Genomic DNA, 16488 nt, shown 5'->3' with positions numbered 1-16488 from the left:
AAGAAAATACAGTTTGGTTGGTGAAGCTACATGAAGACTAATCTGACCCACTATTTCAAATGGCAGTGCAATGCATGTGTGTGTGTGTGTGTGTGTGTGTGTGCAATGCATGTGTGTGCGTGTGTGTATAGTTGTGTGTGTGTGTGTGTGTATATGTGTGTGTGTGGGGAGGAGGGGGGGGGGCTGAGGTGAATCACTAGAGTGCAAATCCCTGCAATGTTACACACACACACACACACACACACACTCACACACACACAAACACAGTGTGTATGGCTTTAAATCTCACGTACGTCGAACCCTCCCAAAGCCACGCCCTCTCCGCTCTGTTGCTATAGTAAGCAGGTAGCGTTAACCTTGTGCTAGGTGTTGTGCTAACCAGATACTAGCCGTGATAGCCGAACATTAGCCAGGTGTGAACCCTGTGCTAGCAGTGTGCTTACGGAGTATTAGCTACGCTAGCCTCGATGTAGGTCTACGCTGATCGTACACCACCAATGTTAGCCAAGTGTTAGCTGTGTGCTAGCCCTGTGCTAACACATGGCTCTGTCAGCCTTTTGTTAGCTGTGTTCAAACCAAATATTAGCCATGTTAGCCGGGTGTTAGCCTTGTGCTAGGTGTGTGCTAACTTGGTGTAAACATATCGTTGCTAGGTAACTGGTGTAAGCTGTGTTAGCTACTTGCGTGTTGACGTTATGGTAGCCACATTAGCTTTGTGCTAGCTCTGTGCTCAGTATTTGCTAGCCACATGCTAACCTTATGCTAGCAGATTCACAACATCACAGTTAAAGATTTGGAGCAGGACAACCAATCACAGCTCTCCGCACATTAACAGCCAATCACAGCTCTCCTGTTGGTTGTTTGTCTCACGGAGGATTTTTACTGGTCAGTCATTTTTAGGGGAGGGTTCTGATTGGCCAGTTTGAATAGTGAGTTCAGAGTGAGGTGGGAGCGGGGGTGGATGTTGACATCGTACACACGCACACACACACACACACACTTTCCCGCTGAAACAGGGTTTTTTTTTTCTTTTCTCGTGTGTAACGTTGTTTTTGTGGTGATGAGGTGAAGGTTTTCAAGGTTTCATGGTTGTCATGGGAACAGCGATGGGACCGAACCATGTTTTTTTTTTTTCTTCTTCTTCTTTCATCTATTTTACATCTTTTCAGGTTCGGTCGCCATGGAAACAAACAAACAAACAGAGAAAAACTGACAACAGTCAATCAAAAACACACCGATCGATTAGCATAATAGATCACTGTTACTGGGTGGGGGGCGGGGAAAGAAGGAGGGGTGTCGGGGGGGGGGGGGGGGGGCATGCTTGGCTTCTTCCTGGGAGCTGATTGGTTGATTTGTGTGTAGAGGAAAACCAATCATAGCCGGGTAAGGAAGCGCTTTTGTTTTCTCTGTTTCTGATTGGTTCCAGCCAATCAGCTGAATCGCTCAGAATGTCAGTCAGTCAGTCATCCTGGCTGCTGATTGGTCGAGGGAAGAAGGAGGAGGGGTGGTGGTGGAGGGGGAGGATTCAGGGTGGGTCGGGGGGCTTAACTGGCCTTGTGTTTAACGCACATAACACACACACACATACACACACAGACACGCACACACACACATACATACACACAGTGTGGCCAGTCCAACAGGTGTAAACAGTAGAAAAAGTTTCTTATTGAACTGCTCAGTGTCATCATCATCATCATCATCATCATCATCATCATCATCATCAGCATGATTATTATTATTATTATTATTATTATTACTACTCCAGTGTGCAGCTTTTTCATGGCACAGAACTAAAATCTAAAACCAGTAAACGTTCGTACAGTGTGTCTGTCCGTCTTCATCTGGGACGCTCCGATCAGGATCAGCTGATGCTCATTAAAAATAAACCTGATTGATTTTATTTTGAAAGTAATAGATAATTTAGGAAAATAACTGTCAATAAATGTCCCTAACATGCTGCCGAACCTTTACTAGAAAGGTGACATTTGAAATTTGTTGATACTCTTCTTTTTGGTTTTGTTCTTTTGTTTGTCGTATTTTTCCGATGTTTTCAGGCGGTTCTTAATTAGCATGTATTTACTATTATTAGGTTGACTTTGTGTTCATATGTTCAATAAAAATAAATAAGCTACTAAATTTATCTTGTAACGAGATAACAAAAATAAGAGTTTTTTTTAGAAAGAACATGTAACATTTTCTTTTTAGTGTTTTGACTCTTCATTAGTGATAGTTTTCATTGGCATTTTTTCCAATTTTACAGTAAAAACAGCTCACACTGTACATTTTATCACAGTTTTGGAAAAAAGCTCCTGAAAAAGTCACCAGGACTGTTTAATCTAACGTCTGAACTCTTCTTCACGTTACTTCACTTTGGCGAATTCTCTGGAAATGGACGTAAAACCAGATTTTAAAGTTTCGTTGAGTAAAAAAAAAGAAAAGCGTTTGATTGGTCTTAATGACATCAGCCCTAAACATCCTGATCGGACCATCCCCTTTGTCTCCTTGGCAACCTGTCAGTCCATCAGCAGGTTCTGGACTGGATCAGTCCCATCAGTGTTTGTGCTGCTGTGGGTTCTTGGCCATGTGAACCAGAGACCAGTTGGTTCTGGTTCTAGTGAGACCAAAGGTTCTGGACTCACAGAAGCAGCGTTCATGGCTCTGGCTCAGTACCTGTGGTTCTTTAAGACCATGAAGAACCAGTAAGACCATTGGCTGTGGCTCTGGCTTCAGTTGGACCAGTAGCCATGGTTGTGTTACCACTAAGACCAGAACCAATGTGTCTTGGACCAGTTAGACAATTGGCTCTATTTCCAGTTGGACAACAGTAACCATTAATCTTGGACCAGTAAGCCCAGTGGGATCAGTAGTCATAGTTCTGGTTCCAGTGTGCAGAACTGGTTTAATGCTCGGGTCCATCAGTGTGCTTTCATGCTGCTTCAGCAGTTCAAAGGTCAAACTTAAGTGTTCAAGGGGTCAAAGTTCATCCAGAAGGTGTGTGTAGCACCATGGGGGGGTCCACTCTGAACCAGTTTGGACGGGTCAAAACCAGTTTAAGTCAGCTGTGTTCTGTTCTCTTTGCTGACTTCTCCAGTTCAGTCTGGTTTAATCCAGTTTCTCTGCTATAAGGATTTATTCACAACCCTCGCCCCCAGCCCGTCGCCCGGTTGCTTCCACTTGATTGGCCCACCGTCTTCCCCCTGGCCAATGGGAAGCTCCGACGGTCCCAGCTCGCTACCGATTGTCTGAGGGGAGTGGCTGTTGTCGGCGGTGCCTTCCATGTGATTGGCCAGCAGGCCGGCGGGGTTGGAGGAGGCGGGGTTTCGGCTGATGACGAGCTCCAGGTGATTTGATGACTCAGCGATGAGAGGAACAACGAGGCAGCAGTCGAAGTCCCTCGTCCGGACGTGATTTATCTGAAGACAGAAAACTCAATTAATACGATTAATTTAGAGGCTTTAAAAAGGTTTAAAACACCTAAATAAAAACAAATCAAACTCTGAAATACAGTACCATAAAAACCGGTGCATAAGACGCACCTTTAACGCAATATTTCTTCAGTTAAAAGCTGGGTGTGTCTTATACCCCAGTGTGTTCTATTCACCAGTAAAATACAGAGAGAGGTTGGATGTGCATATGATTATAGGTATGTAAAAGGCCGTCCAGACTAAGAACAATAACTATAATTTTAATCATAACAATGTGAGCGTCCACACTTATGAACTATAACGTTTTCGGCACAGACACCTTTATTTAACAGTAGACAGACAGGAAACAGGAGAGAGGGGGGGGGTGACATGCAGCAAAGGACCTCCGGCTGGGATTCGAACCGGGGTTGGCTGAGTATATGGCATGCCCTCAACCACGCGACCACCTGTGCGCCAGTGTTTGTGTGGTCTTACCTGCAGTATTCGGTCGTAGGCTCTGAGGCCACCTCGCTCTGCCGGTCCTCCCTGTCGGATGTTGTTAACGTAGACGCCGCGATCCAACATACCGTCAGACACACTGAAGCCGAAATCCTCCAGATCTGAAGCTTTCTCTAGATTCAGCTTCACACACAAACACAAACGTTGTTGTTTTTGCACATTATAATAGAGAACAAAGCTCCAGCATCTTTGTATAATAAAGAGAGACACACCTATCTAAAAAATCACCTCTGGATGTCATTCTGCTCTAATTTACAGCTAATTTGAAGTTTTACTGTAAATGTCAGGCTGGTTGCAGATTTCATCGTGCTGGCTGGCTTATAGGAAGGATTCTGATTGGCTGTCAGTGTTTCTATCGTTCATCAAATCGCTCTGAAAGTGATCCAACGATATCTTTTTAACCTAATGTCGCGGTCTCCAACATCCACTTGAGTTACAACCATTTTTAAAACTATATAGTTATAGTCATGTAAATACATCTAAAAAGTATTTTAATAGTATCACAAATAGGTGTTAATATCATAGTAATTGTAACTTTAATCATAATGTCTTTGTTTTGGGATGAAAAGTCACCTTGTGCAGTTCCACAAGGTTCATACTTTGTGTTCATATGTTCAATAAAAATAAATAAGTGACTAAATGTATCTTGTAACGAGACGAAAAATACTAGTTTTATTAGAAAAACACCTGAAATGTTCTCAAACAAGGTATTGCTCAAGTTTTAGTTTAGTTTTTAACTATAAAGAGAGACAAACCTCTCTAAAGAAATCACTTCTGGGTGTCATTCTGCTCCAGGCGGGGAGTTCCGGTCCTCTGAAATGAGGCCAACGCGGAAGTAACTTAAAACTGCATTCTATCAAAAGGCCACCAGGGGGCGACCGTTTTGGTGTCAAAAGGACTTCCGTCTCTATACAAGTCAATGGAGAATTCACCAACTTCTCACTTGATTTCTAACCTCAGTAAACGTTTTCAAAATGTGTTTATGGTCTCAATCGCTAGTTTAAAGCCTTCTTCAATGCAGTATGATGTTCATTTGGGACATTTTGGCCTCCCTGATTTTATATATGACGATAAAGCAGGGTATGCATTAGGGCGTGGCTACGTCGTGATTGACAGCTTGATTGTTTCACAGGTTCATGAGGGCGCCTCATGCTCCTCCTGATGCCCATATAAGTAGAATCCCTGTTTTTATTTTTCCCAGCATGCACCTGAAATTTTCAAGATGGCGCTGCTCAGATCCGATACTATTGGCCTCCGAGCAGCAGTCCACAAACCAATGGGTGACGTAACAGATGTTACGTCCATTTCTTATATACAGTCTATGTTCTGCTCTAATTTAAAGCTAATTTGATTGTAATTTAATCCTAATATCTTTGTTTTGGGATGTAAAGTCACCTTGTGCAGCTCCACAGGGTTTTGGTTCAGGATCTCATTGACTTCCTGTCTCATCTTCCTCATGGCGAACGCTCGGCGCTGCGGGTCAGACGGCAACGTGTTTGACCGAGGAGTCACCTGGAAAAAAACCCCACAGGAAGGATTCTTTAAAATAAAATACCAAAAAACTTTTAAGATAACAGATGAGAGGACAGAGGTGTGATGGTTAGGGTCAGAGGTCAGAGGTCACCGTTGGTCTGGAGTTGCTGCGTTCCTGGAAGCTCGCCTGGCGTCCCAGCGTGCTGCGGAGTGGGGTCGGGTCATGGTTCAGACTGAGGGTGGAGCCCGACATGATGGTTGCCTGGAGACACCCAATTGGAGAGAGAGACAGTTAAGAAACAACAACAACAACAACAACAACAAAAAAACGTCCAATCGGAGACAGACGATCAAAACCAATCAGCTGGAATCCATTGATCCATCACAAGCTTGGACATCAAAGACAACCAGGGAGTATGACCTTTGGCATGATCACACCAGGAGAGGACAGGATCTACTGACAGGATCTATTGTTGTGAGTCATAACATCTACTGTCTTTTGTACTGACAAAACTGTTCTTATTTCAATTCTATTTCTATATCTATTGAGTTATTGATGTGATCTACTGCTGTTTATTTAGACTAGATCTACTGAGAAGATGACAGGCTATATGTTGTCTCCATTAATAGGATCTATTGCTGTTTACTTTGACTAGATCTACTGAGAAGATCCGCCGATTTCTACTTGTTTCTATTGAGACTGCTTCTACAGAGTGAATCTATTGTTTTTGACTATGTCTATTTCGAGGATCGATCATTGTTTTCTGAAGATGGGATCTACTGACAGGCTCTACTGTTGCCTCCTTTAATAGGATCCACTCATGGTATCTACTTCTGTTTCTATTGACAGTATCTACTTCTGTTTCTATTGATAGTATCTACTTTTGTTTCTATTGACGGTATCTACTACTGTTTCTATTGATAGTATCTACTTCTGTTTCTATTGACGGTATCTACTTCTGTTTCTATTGACGGTATCTACTTCTGTTTCTACTGAGAGTATCTACTTCTGTTTCTATTGACAGTATCTACTTCTGTTTCTATTGACAGTATCTACTTTTGTTTCTACTGACGGTATCTACTTCTGTTTCTATTGACGGTATCTACTTCTGTTTCTATTGACGGTATTTACTTCTGTGTCTACTGACAGTATCTACTTCTGTTTCTATTGATGGTATCTACTTTTGTTTCTACTGACGGTATCTACTTCTGTTTCTATCGACGGTATCTACTTCTGTTTCTATTGACGGTATCTACTTCTGTTTCTATTGACGGTATCTACTTCTGTTTCTATTGACGGTATCTACTTCTGTTTCTATTGACGGTATCTACTTCTGTTTCTATTGACGGCATCTACTTCTGTTTCTATTGACGGTATCTACTTCTGTTTCTATTGACGGTATCTACTTCTGTTTCTATTGACGGTATCTACTTCTGTTTCTACTGACGGTATCTACTTCTGTTTCTATTGACGGTATCTACTTCTGTTTCTACTGACGGTATCTACTTCTGTTTCTATTGACGGTATCTACTTCTGTTTCTATTGACGGCATCTACTTCTGTTTCTATTGACGGTATCTACTTCTGTTTCTACTGACGGTATCTACTTCTGTTTCTATTGACAGTATCTACTTCTGTTTCTATTGGTAGTATCTACTTTTGTTTCTACTGACAGTATCTACTTCTGTTTCTATTGGCAGTATCTACTTCTGTTTCTATTGATAGTATCTACTTTTGTTTCTACTGACAGTATCTACTTCTGTTTCTATTGACGGTATCTACTTCTGTTTCTACTGACGGTATCTACTTCTGTTTCTACTGACGTATCTACTTCTGTTTCTATTGACAGTATCTACTTTTGTTTCTACTGACAGCATCTACTTCTGTTTCTATTGACAGTCTGTACTTCTGTTTCTACTGTTGTTTTACTCTATGATTCTACTTGTTTCTATTGATTGGATCTAGTTACTTTTACCTCTAGGATCAGTATCTACCCTTGTTTCTATTGGCAGTACCTACTTCTGTTTCTACTGTTGTTTCTACTTCATGTTTGGTGATCGTGTCTAACTCGAGTCAATATTTCGTCCACGTTTTCTCATGTCACTCAACAGACTCCCACTTCTCAGCCAATCAGAATCAAGGACTCATCAGACGCATGCATGACTGACAGATCTGCTTCAATGACTGGCAAAACAAACTACCCATCAGGCCTTGCAGAAGCTCTCCCAGCATGCCTTGCTCAAACCCGCCATGCCTGGTGCAACATGACATGATTGTTCAGAAGCTGGGTGATGTCACTATGAGGTTACAATGACGTCACCATGGTCTGTAGCTTGCTGCCGTGGGGGGTGCGGTTAGAGTCACATTCAAAAAAACAGCTAACATGTCTGATGTTTCGACGACGCTAAAACTCCACTGACAAAGAGAGGAGGAGGAGGACAGGAGGAGAATTAGTAGAGGGGAGAAAGTAGGATACCAGAGTGAGAAGGTGCGTCTCCTTTCCAGACTCCTGGAAGAGAAGGAGTCATTTCTTTTTTCAGCGGAGTCTCTGAGATATATACAGCCGCATTTCTACCCAACATGTGCACATTTATATATTTATATACAGATCTGTCAGCATGAGGAGAACGACACACTACTAATATTACTACTGCTAGTATACCTACATCTAAAACTACTATAACTGCTAGTAAAACTACTATTACTACTATTACTACTGCTCGTGAAAATACTATAACTACTACTAAAACTACCTCTAAAACTACTACAACTACCTTTAAAACGACTATAACTACTATAACTACCTCTAAAACTACTATTAGTAATATTACTACTACTATAACTACCTCTAAAACTACTAAAACTACTAAAACTACTATTACTACTACTAAAGCTACCTCTAAAACTATTAAAACTACTATTACTACTACTATAAATAATATAACTGCTACTTAAACTACTTTTACTACTAGAACTACTATTACTACTGCTATTTAAATGACCACTAATATTAAAACTACCACTGCTCCTAAAACCTCTATAATTCACAGCGTTACTACTAACACTACCTCCAGCAGTACGACTCACCTCCAGCTCTCTGAGGATGCCGCTCTGGCCGCAGGTCTCCAGATCCTCCAGAGCCTGAGACCAGAAGTTCTCCTCCTGGTCCGGTTCTGTCCCGTCATGCCCCACAGTGAACCTGGAAGAAAGGTCAGAGGTCACTCTCAGCCAATCAGAGAGAGAGAGAGAGAGAGAGAGAGAGAGAGAGAGAGAGAGGAGAACAGCCTGATGGGTGAAATTCACACACACAGAGAGAGGAGGACGGTGAAGGCAACGTCATGCTGGTGTGTGTTTGTTCTACAGGACGGGACGACGTGTGCAGGTAGAACAGACACCAGGTCTGTGTGGCAGGGGTCAAAGGTCAAAGGATCTACTGCTAGTAAAACTACTATTACTACAATTACTACTATTAAAACTACTATTACTACTGCTAAAACTACAATTACTGCTACTAAAACTGTGTTTGTGGCGGGGGGGTCAAAGGTCGCCAGGTGAGGATTTCTGCTGGACATCTTGGGGGGGGGGGGGGGTGACAAGGGGCAGAGGAGTTTGTGGGGTTTAAGGGTCAAAGGTGAAGATGGTACCTGCTGTCACTGATTAGGCCGCTGGGCAGATTACAGGCTCTGCAGATAGAGACACACTGCTGTTACTGCTGTTAGCTCGCTGCTACCAACTCCCATTGCCGTGAATGGGGACCGCTAACACGCTAATTGCAATGTGTAAACAGCAGCTGGGTGGAGGCGGGGGGGTTAATGTAGAAGTGTAAAAAAGTGACTGGATAAAGTGTCTCACCCTCCGAGCGGTGGGCGGTCCCAGTCGTCGTCACTCAGACCCAGATCTGACAGCGGATTGGCTCTCTGGCGAGCGGAGGAAGATGATTGGTTGTTGGCTGTCTTGGCGTTGCGCCATTCGTGGAAGCTGTACGCCGACGACTGAAATGGTGGAGCTACACACACGCACACACACACACGCACGCACACACATAGAGATACAAACACACAGATACACACACAGAGATACACATACACACACACACACACAGAGATACACATACACACACACACACACACACACACAGAGATACACAGAGATACACACACACACACACACAGAGAGATACACACACACACACACACACACACACAGAGATACACACACACACACACACACATACAAACACACACAAACACATACACACAGAGATAGTTCAGTTATCTGTCTCAGCGTTGTCTCCTGAGGTCTCAGAGGTCAGAGGTCAGAGGTCAGCTCTCCTACCTGGACTTGTGAAGCTGCTGTCCATGTTGGATCCGTCCCAGGACTCCACGGCGCTGTCCACGGACGGCAACGTGCTGAACAGCCTCTGGCTCGACAGCGGCGCTACCATGACAACGGGCTCGTCCACGCCGTCCTGGTGCTCCTGGATAAGCCCTGCCCCCAACCCTGGGCCAATCACGCAGGACTTTGGGCTCGACACTGCAGAGACAGAGAGTGAGTTTGTTGGAGCACTTCAAACTTAACCCCAAATTGCTCCGGTTGCTGCACCAACGGTGTGTGAATGTTTGTGAATGGCTGAATGTGACATATAGTGTAAAAGAGCTTCGAGTGGTTAAAAAGACTAAAAAAGCTCTTTATAAGTACAGTCCATTTACCATTTAGTCCATTTAGCTTTTCATGGTGGCAGCCTCAAATGTAAATAAGTAGTTTGCATGTCTGCTTATGATAAAATGAAATGTTTGTTTATGTTTGATACAGTTTTTATGACCAGAGGCTGAAAACGAGTCACATCTCTGTTAGTATGTATTTCTATATATGGTCAGCTGGATCAGGCTACGAGCCAGACGGTCGAGTATGTCCGTCATCAGAATTACAAACATAGGTATTGTTGGTATTTAAAAATGGCCGGTTTGATTCTTGTGTGGGACGGCTCATGACTCTTCCAGTGACTCTCTGACCAATCAGCGGCCGGCAGTCTGTTGACGTCACATTTAGTATCGGCTCGGCTCGCTTGGAACCTCGGCAGAGCAGATACTAAAAAAGTACCAGGTACCAGGTACTATCCCTGATGGAAACGCACAAAAAAACCGAGTCGAGTCGAGTCGTGCTGGAACTGTGTAGTGGAAAAGCGCCATTTGTGTCTTGCTTTTTTGGTCACATTTTGAATTGTCTCATGCATGTCGACTATTTCTCCGAGCTCGTAATTCATTAAACATGAATTAAGAAAGAATCCATGATTCGTCTCATCTTTGCATATAAAAGAATCATCACAGAAAGACTTAAATTATCAATCTCCTTCTGTATCGTCCTTTTATGATGAGATCAGAACTGTTATTTAATTCAAAATGCCAGAGATGTTTTGGTGCTCTGATGATGAGAGAATGGAGTGGTTGTTTAATTTTAATGTTTATGAGTCGACTGTGAATACCAGCCTCGTTCTCCCCTATGTGTGTGTGTGTGTGTGTGTGTGTGTGTGTGTGTGTGTGTGTGTGTGTGTGTGTGTGTGTGTACGTACGTTCTCCCTGCTTCTTGATCTTCAGCGTCACCGTCTCTCCGGCTTGCTGCAGCAGACTGATGGCTTCGCTCAGCGGCTTCCCCTTCAGACTGCTGCTGTTGATCGCCAGGATACGATCTCCCACATGGATCGCACCGGTCCTGCACGACACACACACACACACACACACACACACACACACACACACACACACACACACACACACACACACACACACACACAGTTGGAGTTTTGTTATTATTATGAGCAGCAGAGGGCGACTTTCTCCACTTCACTCTTCATCACAGTTTGATCTTTATTTAACACTTTTAAATCGTATTAAAAATGTCTTTTATTTTGTCATGTGTTGTTTTAATATCCTGTTTATGCAAATGTCAAATGGTGTAACCACAAAAGAATGATAAATATTACACATTTTATCACCTACAGTGTATTTAAGTGGACTTACACTAATAATGACTGTAAATGTTTCCTGATCTCCATGGTTACCAGAGTAAATGTAATATTTAGAACAATTGTATTCCATTACCTTTATTTAATATAAAAGTTATAATGTAAGGGAAGAAGGAAGGAAGGAAGGAAGGAAGGAATGAAGGAAGGAAGAGATTACAAATGGAAGGAAGTAAGGAAGAAAGGACAGAAGGGAGGAAGGAAGAAAGGAAGGAAAGTGGGAATGAAGGAAGGAAGGAAGGAAGGACAGAAGGGAGGAAGGAAGGAAGGAAAGTGGGAGGGAAGGAAGGAAGGAAGGAAGGAAAGAAGGACATAAGGGAGATAGGAAGGAAGGAAACTAGTTGATATGGTGTTTTATTGACAATTTACTGTTTTTAAGCAAGTTGAATTATTTGGTACAAAGTTTTTATGGTTACACCACTTAGACATTTTTGCCATAATCCTCTAATATATTCTCTCAAAATGGATTAAAAGCAGAAATTTGATGCTGGGTCCACAAAAAAAGAATGTGTGCAAGTTATTCATACGATTATTTTCACATTTTAACCGTTTAAATTTAAACTAAACCACATGAAAACCCTCACTGACCCTTTAACATTATTAAAAGGAGACTGAAACACCTCTAAGAACATCCAGCAGGTCTGTGCGTGAGATCAGAACCCATTAAATAATAATGAGGAGATATTTTAAGAACGGCGGTTACACTGTGAGTAATTTATCAGTGTGTGTGTGTGTGTGTGTGTGTGTGTACCTCTCCGCCAGCCCCCCCTTGCTCAGCGAGGAGATGATGATCGGGTCGAACGGCTCCTCGGTGCCGGAGATGGTGATTCCCAGCGGGCCTCCGTAGCGCTGCAGCTCCACCGTGTAGATGATGCTGCCGGACACTTCCTGCTCGTCTGCAACGGTCATTAGAGACCAGATTAAAAACCAGGTGTGTGTGTGTGTGTGTGTGTGTGTGTGTGTGTGTGTGTGTGTGTGTGTGTGTGTGTGTGTGTGTGTGTGTGTGTGTGTCCTGAAGGTGACGCTACAGGAGAAGCCATCAGGGTTAATAGAGGACTGTAGGAGGTTTCTATTTAATACTGAAGAGAATTTGATTAGTTTTTAAGTCACCTTGAGAGGATTAAAGGCTCTAAGACAGGAAGTCAAACATGAGGCCCGTGGGCCAGAAACGGCCCGCCGAGGGGTCCGATCCGGCCCACTTTCCTTCCTCACTTTCTTACTTTCTGCCTCCCTCCCTTTCTTCCATCTGTCTTTCCTTCCCGTCTTCTTTTCCTTCCTTCCTTCCATCTTACCTTCCTGTCTTCTTTTCCTTCCTTCCTTCCATCTTTCCTTCCTTCCTTCCTTCCTTCCTTCCTTCCTGTCTTCTTTTCCTTCCTTCTTTCCATCTTTCCTTCCTGTCTTCTTTTCCTTCCTTCCTATCTTCTCTTCCTTCTTTTCCTTTCTTCCTTCCATCTTTCCTTCCTTCTTCCCTCATCTTTTCTTCCTGTCTTCTTTTCCTTCCTTCCATCCTTCTCTACTTTCTTCCTTCCATCTTTATTTCCTTCCTTCCTTCCTTCCTTCCTTCCTTCCTTCCTTCCTTCCTTCCTCCCTCCCTCCCCATCTTTTCTTCCTGTCTTCTCTTCCCTCCTCCCTCCCTCCCTCCTTCCTTCCCTCCATCTTTTTAATAATCCGGCCCACATCACATCAGATCAGATCAGACTGTTTGTGGCCCTTTAATGAAAATTAATTCAACCCCCTCCTCTAATATATTCTCTCTAAATGGATTAAAAGCAGAAATGCTTTGCATACGTTTATCTTCCCATTTTAACCTTTTTAAATGTGAGGTTACCTGAGTTGTCTTCGTCTTTGCGGATCTTCAGTTTAACGAGCTCCTCACACTGCTGGAGGATCTGAACCGCTTCCTCCATCGAGCAGTTCTCCACTCGGATGTTATCGATGGCCAGCAGCTTGTCTCCGAGCTCCAACGTTCCCGTCCTGAAACAAAAAGAGAGAGAAAGGATTTTAAAAAAGAAACAAGAAGAAAGAGAACACACACATATGAAATATAAACTTTATTGTCATTATATTGAGGGTCAGACGACAATATAAAGACATTTAGAGAGCAAACCCTGAGACATGAAAACATTTAGGACACTTAAAGAAGGAAGAACGGACAGAATGAAGGAAGGAAGGAAGGAAGAAAAGAAGGAAGGAAGGATAGATGGAAGGAAGGAAGGAAGGACAGATGGAAGGAAGGAAGGAAGGAAGGACAGATGGAAGGAAGTATAGATGGAAGGAAGGGAGGAAGGAAGGAAGGACAGATGGAAGGAAGAAAGGGAGGAAGGAAGGATGGAAGGATAGAAGGAAGGGAGGAAGGACAGATGGAAGAAAGGAAGGAAGGAAGGAAGGAAATAAGGAAGAGAAGGAAGGGACGATGGAAGGAAGGGAGGAAGGAAGGGAGGACAGATGGAAGGAAGGAAGGAAGGAAGGAAGGAAGGAAGGAAGGGAGAAAGGAAGGATGGAAGGAAGGGAGGAAGGACAGATGGAAAGAAGGGAGGAAGGAAAGATGGAAGAAAGGGAGGAAGGAAGGAAGGAAGGAAGGAAGGAAGGAAGGAAGGAAGGAAGGAAGGAAGGAAGGAAGGAAGGAAGAAGGAAAGAAGTAAGGAAGGAAGGAAGGAAAAGAAGAAAGGAAGGTGGGCCGGATTGGACCCCTTGGCGGGCCGGTTCTGGCCCACGGGCCTCATGTTTGACACCTCTGGCGTAAATATAACATAAAAACAAGCAACTCTGTAATTTTTCTGTCCTGTTAAACACGAATAAACAGATGCTGCCTACGAAGCTTCACACTTCAAATCACATGACCTACAAACTACACACACACACACACACACACGCACACGCACACACACACACACACACACACACACACACTGACCTGGACCTAATTAACCAGCCAACTACAAACAGCTGACCGAGCTTTACTTGAGCTCTGTGAAGCGTACCTGTGAGCCACGCTTCCCTTCTTGATGTCAGAGATGATCAGAGGATCACCTGGTTTCCTGTTGGACGGAGCTGCGGACACACACACACACACCGATGATTTCACACACATTACAAAAAACACACACACACGAGTTCAAAACACACAAACTGTGAATAATTTAATCTGTTTACTCCACGATGTCGCTGTAACGATTAAATGTTAAAAAGGATTAACGAGCTCATAGTCGACACGATGTTTAACACGACTCGAGGAAAAAACACTCGATTGAATTGTCCTCCCTTCCTCCTTCTCTCTTTATTTCCTTCCTCTCTCTTTCCTCCCTTCCTTCTTTCCTTCCTCCATCCCCCTTTCTTCCATCCTTCTTTCCTCCCCCCTTCTTTCCTTCCATCCTTCCTTCCTTTCCTCCCTCCTTCTCTCTTTCTTACCTCCTCCTACCTTCCTCCCTTCCTTCTTTCCTCTGTCCTTCTTTCCTTCCTTCCTCCCTTCCTCTTTTCCTTTCTCCTTCCCTCCCTCCCTCCTTCTTTCCTCCCTCTCTTCTACCTTCCTTCCTTCCTCCCTTCCTTCTTTCCTTCCCTCCTTGCTCCCTCCCTCCTTTCCTTCCTTCCTTCCCTCCTTCCTTCCTCCCTTACTCCCTCCCTCCCTTCCTTCCTTCCTTCCTCCCTCCTTTCCTCCCTCCTTTCCTCCCTTCCTTCCTTAACTTGAGGAGAACAGGAGGGTTACATTGACTATCTCCTCCTAACTAAGACACCTCAGGCAATATTTAAACATGTTAAGAGATTTCTTTTAAAAGCTCAAAGTAAAAACACACAGCGAGTCTTTACTTACAGCTGATGGTGATTCCCAGCTCCACTCCCGGCTTCTTTGGGAGCTTCACGTGAAACGTTCCCGAACTGGGAATGACCGACTCTGAGAGAAGAGACGGACACAGACAGAAAAAAAATTGGTTTACACAATTAAGTTTGTAGGAATGAATGAAGGAAAGAAGGAAGGAGGGAAGGAAGGAAGGAAAGAAGGAAGGAGGGAAGGAAGGTAGGAAGGAAATAAGGAAGGAAGGAAGGAAAGAAGGAAGGAGAGAAGGAATGTAGGAAGGAAGGACAGAAGGAAGGAAGGAAAGAAGGAAGGAAGTACAGAAGGGAGGAAGGAAGGAAGGAATGAAGGAAGTACAGAAGGAAGGAAGGAAGGAAATAAGGAAGGAAGGAAGGAAGGACAGATGGAAGGAAGGAAGGAAGGAAGGAAGGAAGGAAGGACAGATGGAGGGAAGGAAGGAAGGAAGGAAGGAAGGAAGGGAGGAAGGAAGGAAATAAGGAAGGAAGGAAGGAAAGAAGGAAGTACAGAAGGAAGGAAGGAAGGAAATAAGGAAGGAAGGAAGGAAGGACAGATGGAAGGAAGGAAGGAAGGAAGTACAGAAGGAAGGAAGGAAGTACAGAAGGAAGGAAGGAAAGAAGGAAGTACAGAAGGAAGGAAGGAAGGAAATAAGGAAGGAAGGAAGGAAGGAAGGACAGATTGAAGGAAGGACGGAAGGAAGGAAGGAAGTACAGAAGGAAGGAAGGAAGGAAGGAAGGAAGGACAGATGGAAGGAAGGAAGGAAGGAAGGAAGGAAGGAAGGAAGGAAGGAGGGAACATTTACCCTAACAGCTGAAAACATTGGTTAGAAATTTAGAAAAGTCATCAAATGTAATAAGTTACATTACTTTGATGAAGTCATTGAAATAGTTACATTACTTATTACATTTTAAACAGAGCAACTAGTAATCTGTAACCTTCCTAACGCTGCTGGACTCCTTATCTGGAATCTCCTGGCTCCAAATGACGACAAGCTGTAAGCTTCAAACTGTCAAACCTTGCTACCGTCTACGGTGCAGCTGCAGGGACTTTGCTCCCGTCTAGCCAGAAAGTCACCAGTGAGGTCAAACAGTGACGCAAAGTGATCCAGTTTATTTCTATAATGTTAGTCGAGGTTCAGATTATGGAGCCGGTACGACAGTATGTGTACACAGATGTCTACATGAACTAATGGATACATTTTCAAATGAGAGATAAATGTTGCTTTATAAGAAATGATCTCCCTTATACATCATGTCAGTATC

General features: G+C 43.5%; 1 protein-coding gene across 1 annotated transcript in view; it reads right to left on the bottom strand.

Annotated features, from left to right (window-relative positions):
* Positions 1-2901: 2901 nt before the first annotated feature.
* Positions 2902-16488, bottom strand: part of grip1 (glutamate receptor interacting protein 1) — a 48571-nt gene continuing 34984 nt past the window's right edge. The window contains 13 exon segments of the mRNA XM_062443442.1: positions 2902-3416; positions 3903-4049; positions 5322-5438; positions 5551-5661; positions 8487-8598; positions 9044-9082; positions 9252-9405; positions 9741-9932; positions 10969-11108; positions 12170-12314; positions 13247-13392; positions 14400-14469; positions 15227-15307. Of these exon segments, the coding sequence (XP_062299426.1) occupies positions 3123-3416; positions 3903-4049; positions 5322-5438; positions 5551-5661; positions 8487-8598; positions 9044-9082; positions 9252-9405; positions 9741-9932; positions 10969-11108; positions 12170-12314; positions 13247-13392; positions 14400-14469; positions 15227-15307 (1748 nt within the window). The 3' untranslated portion in view covers positions 2902-3122.

Source organism: Scomber scombrus, chromosome 22 (assembly GCF_963691925.1).
Source record: "Scomber scombrus chromosome 22, fScoSco1.1, whole genome shotgun sequence".
Taxonomy (NCBI): domain Eukaryota; kingdom Metazoa; phylum Chordata; class Actinopteri; order Scombriformes; family Scombridae; genus Scomber; species Scomber scombrus.
Note: the sequence above shows the minus strand (reverse complement) of the source record. Positions and strands in the feature narration are given on the sequence as shown.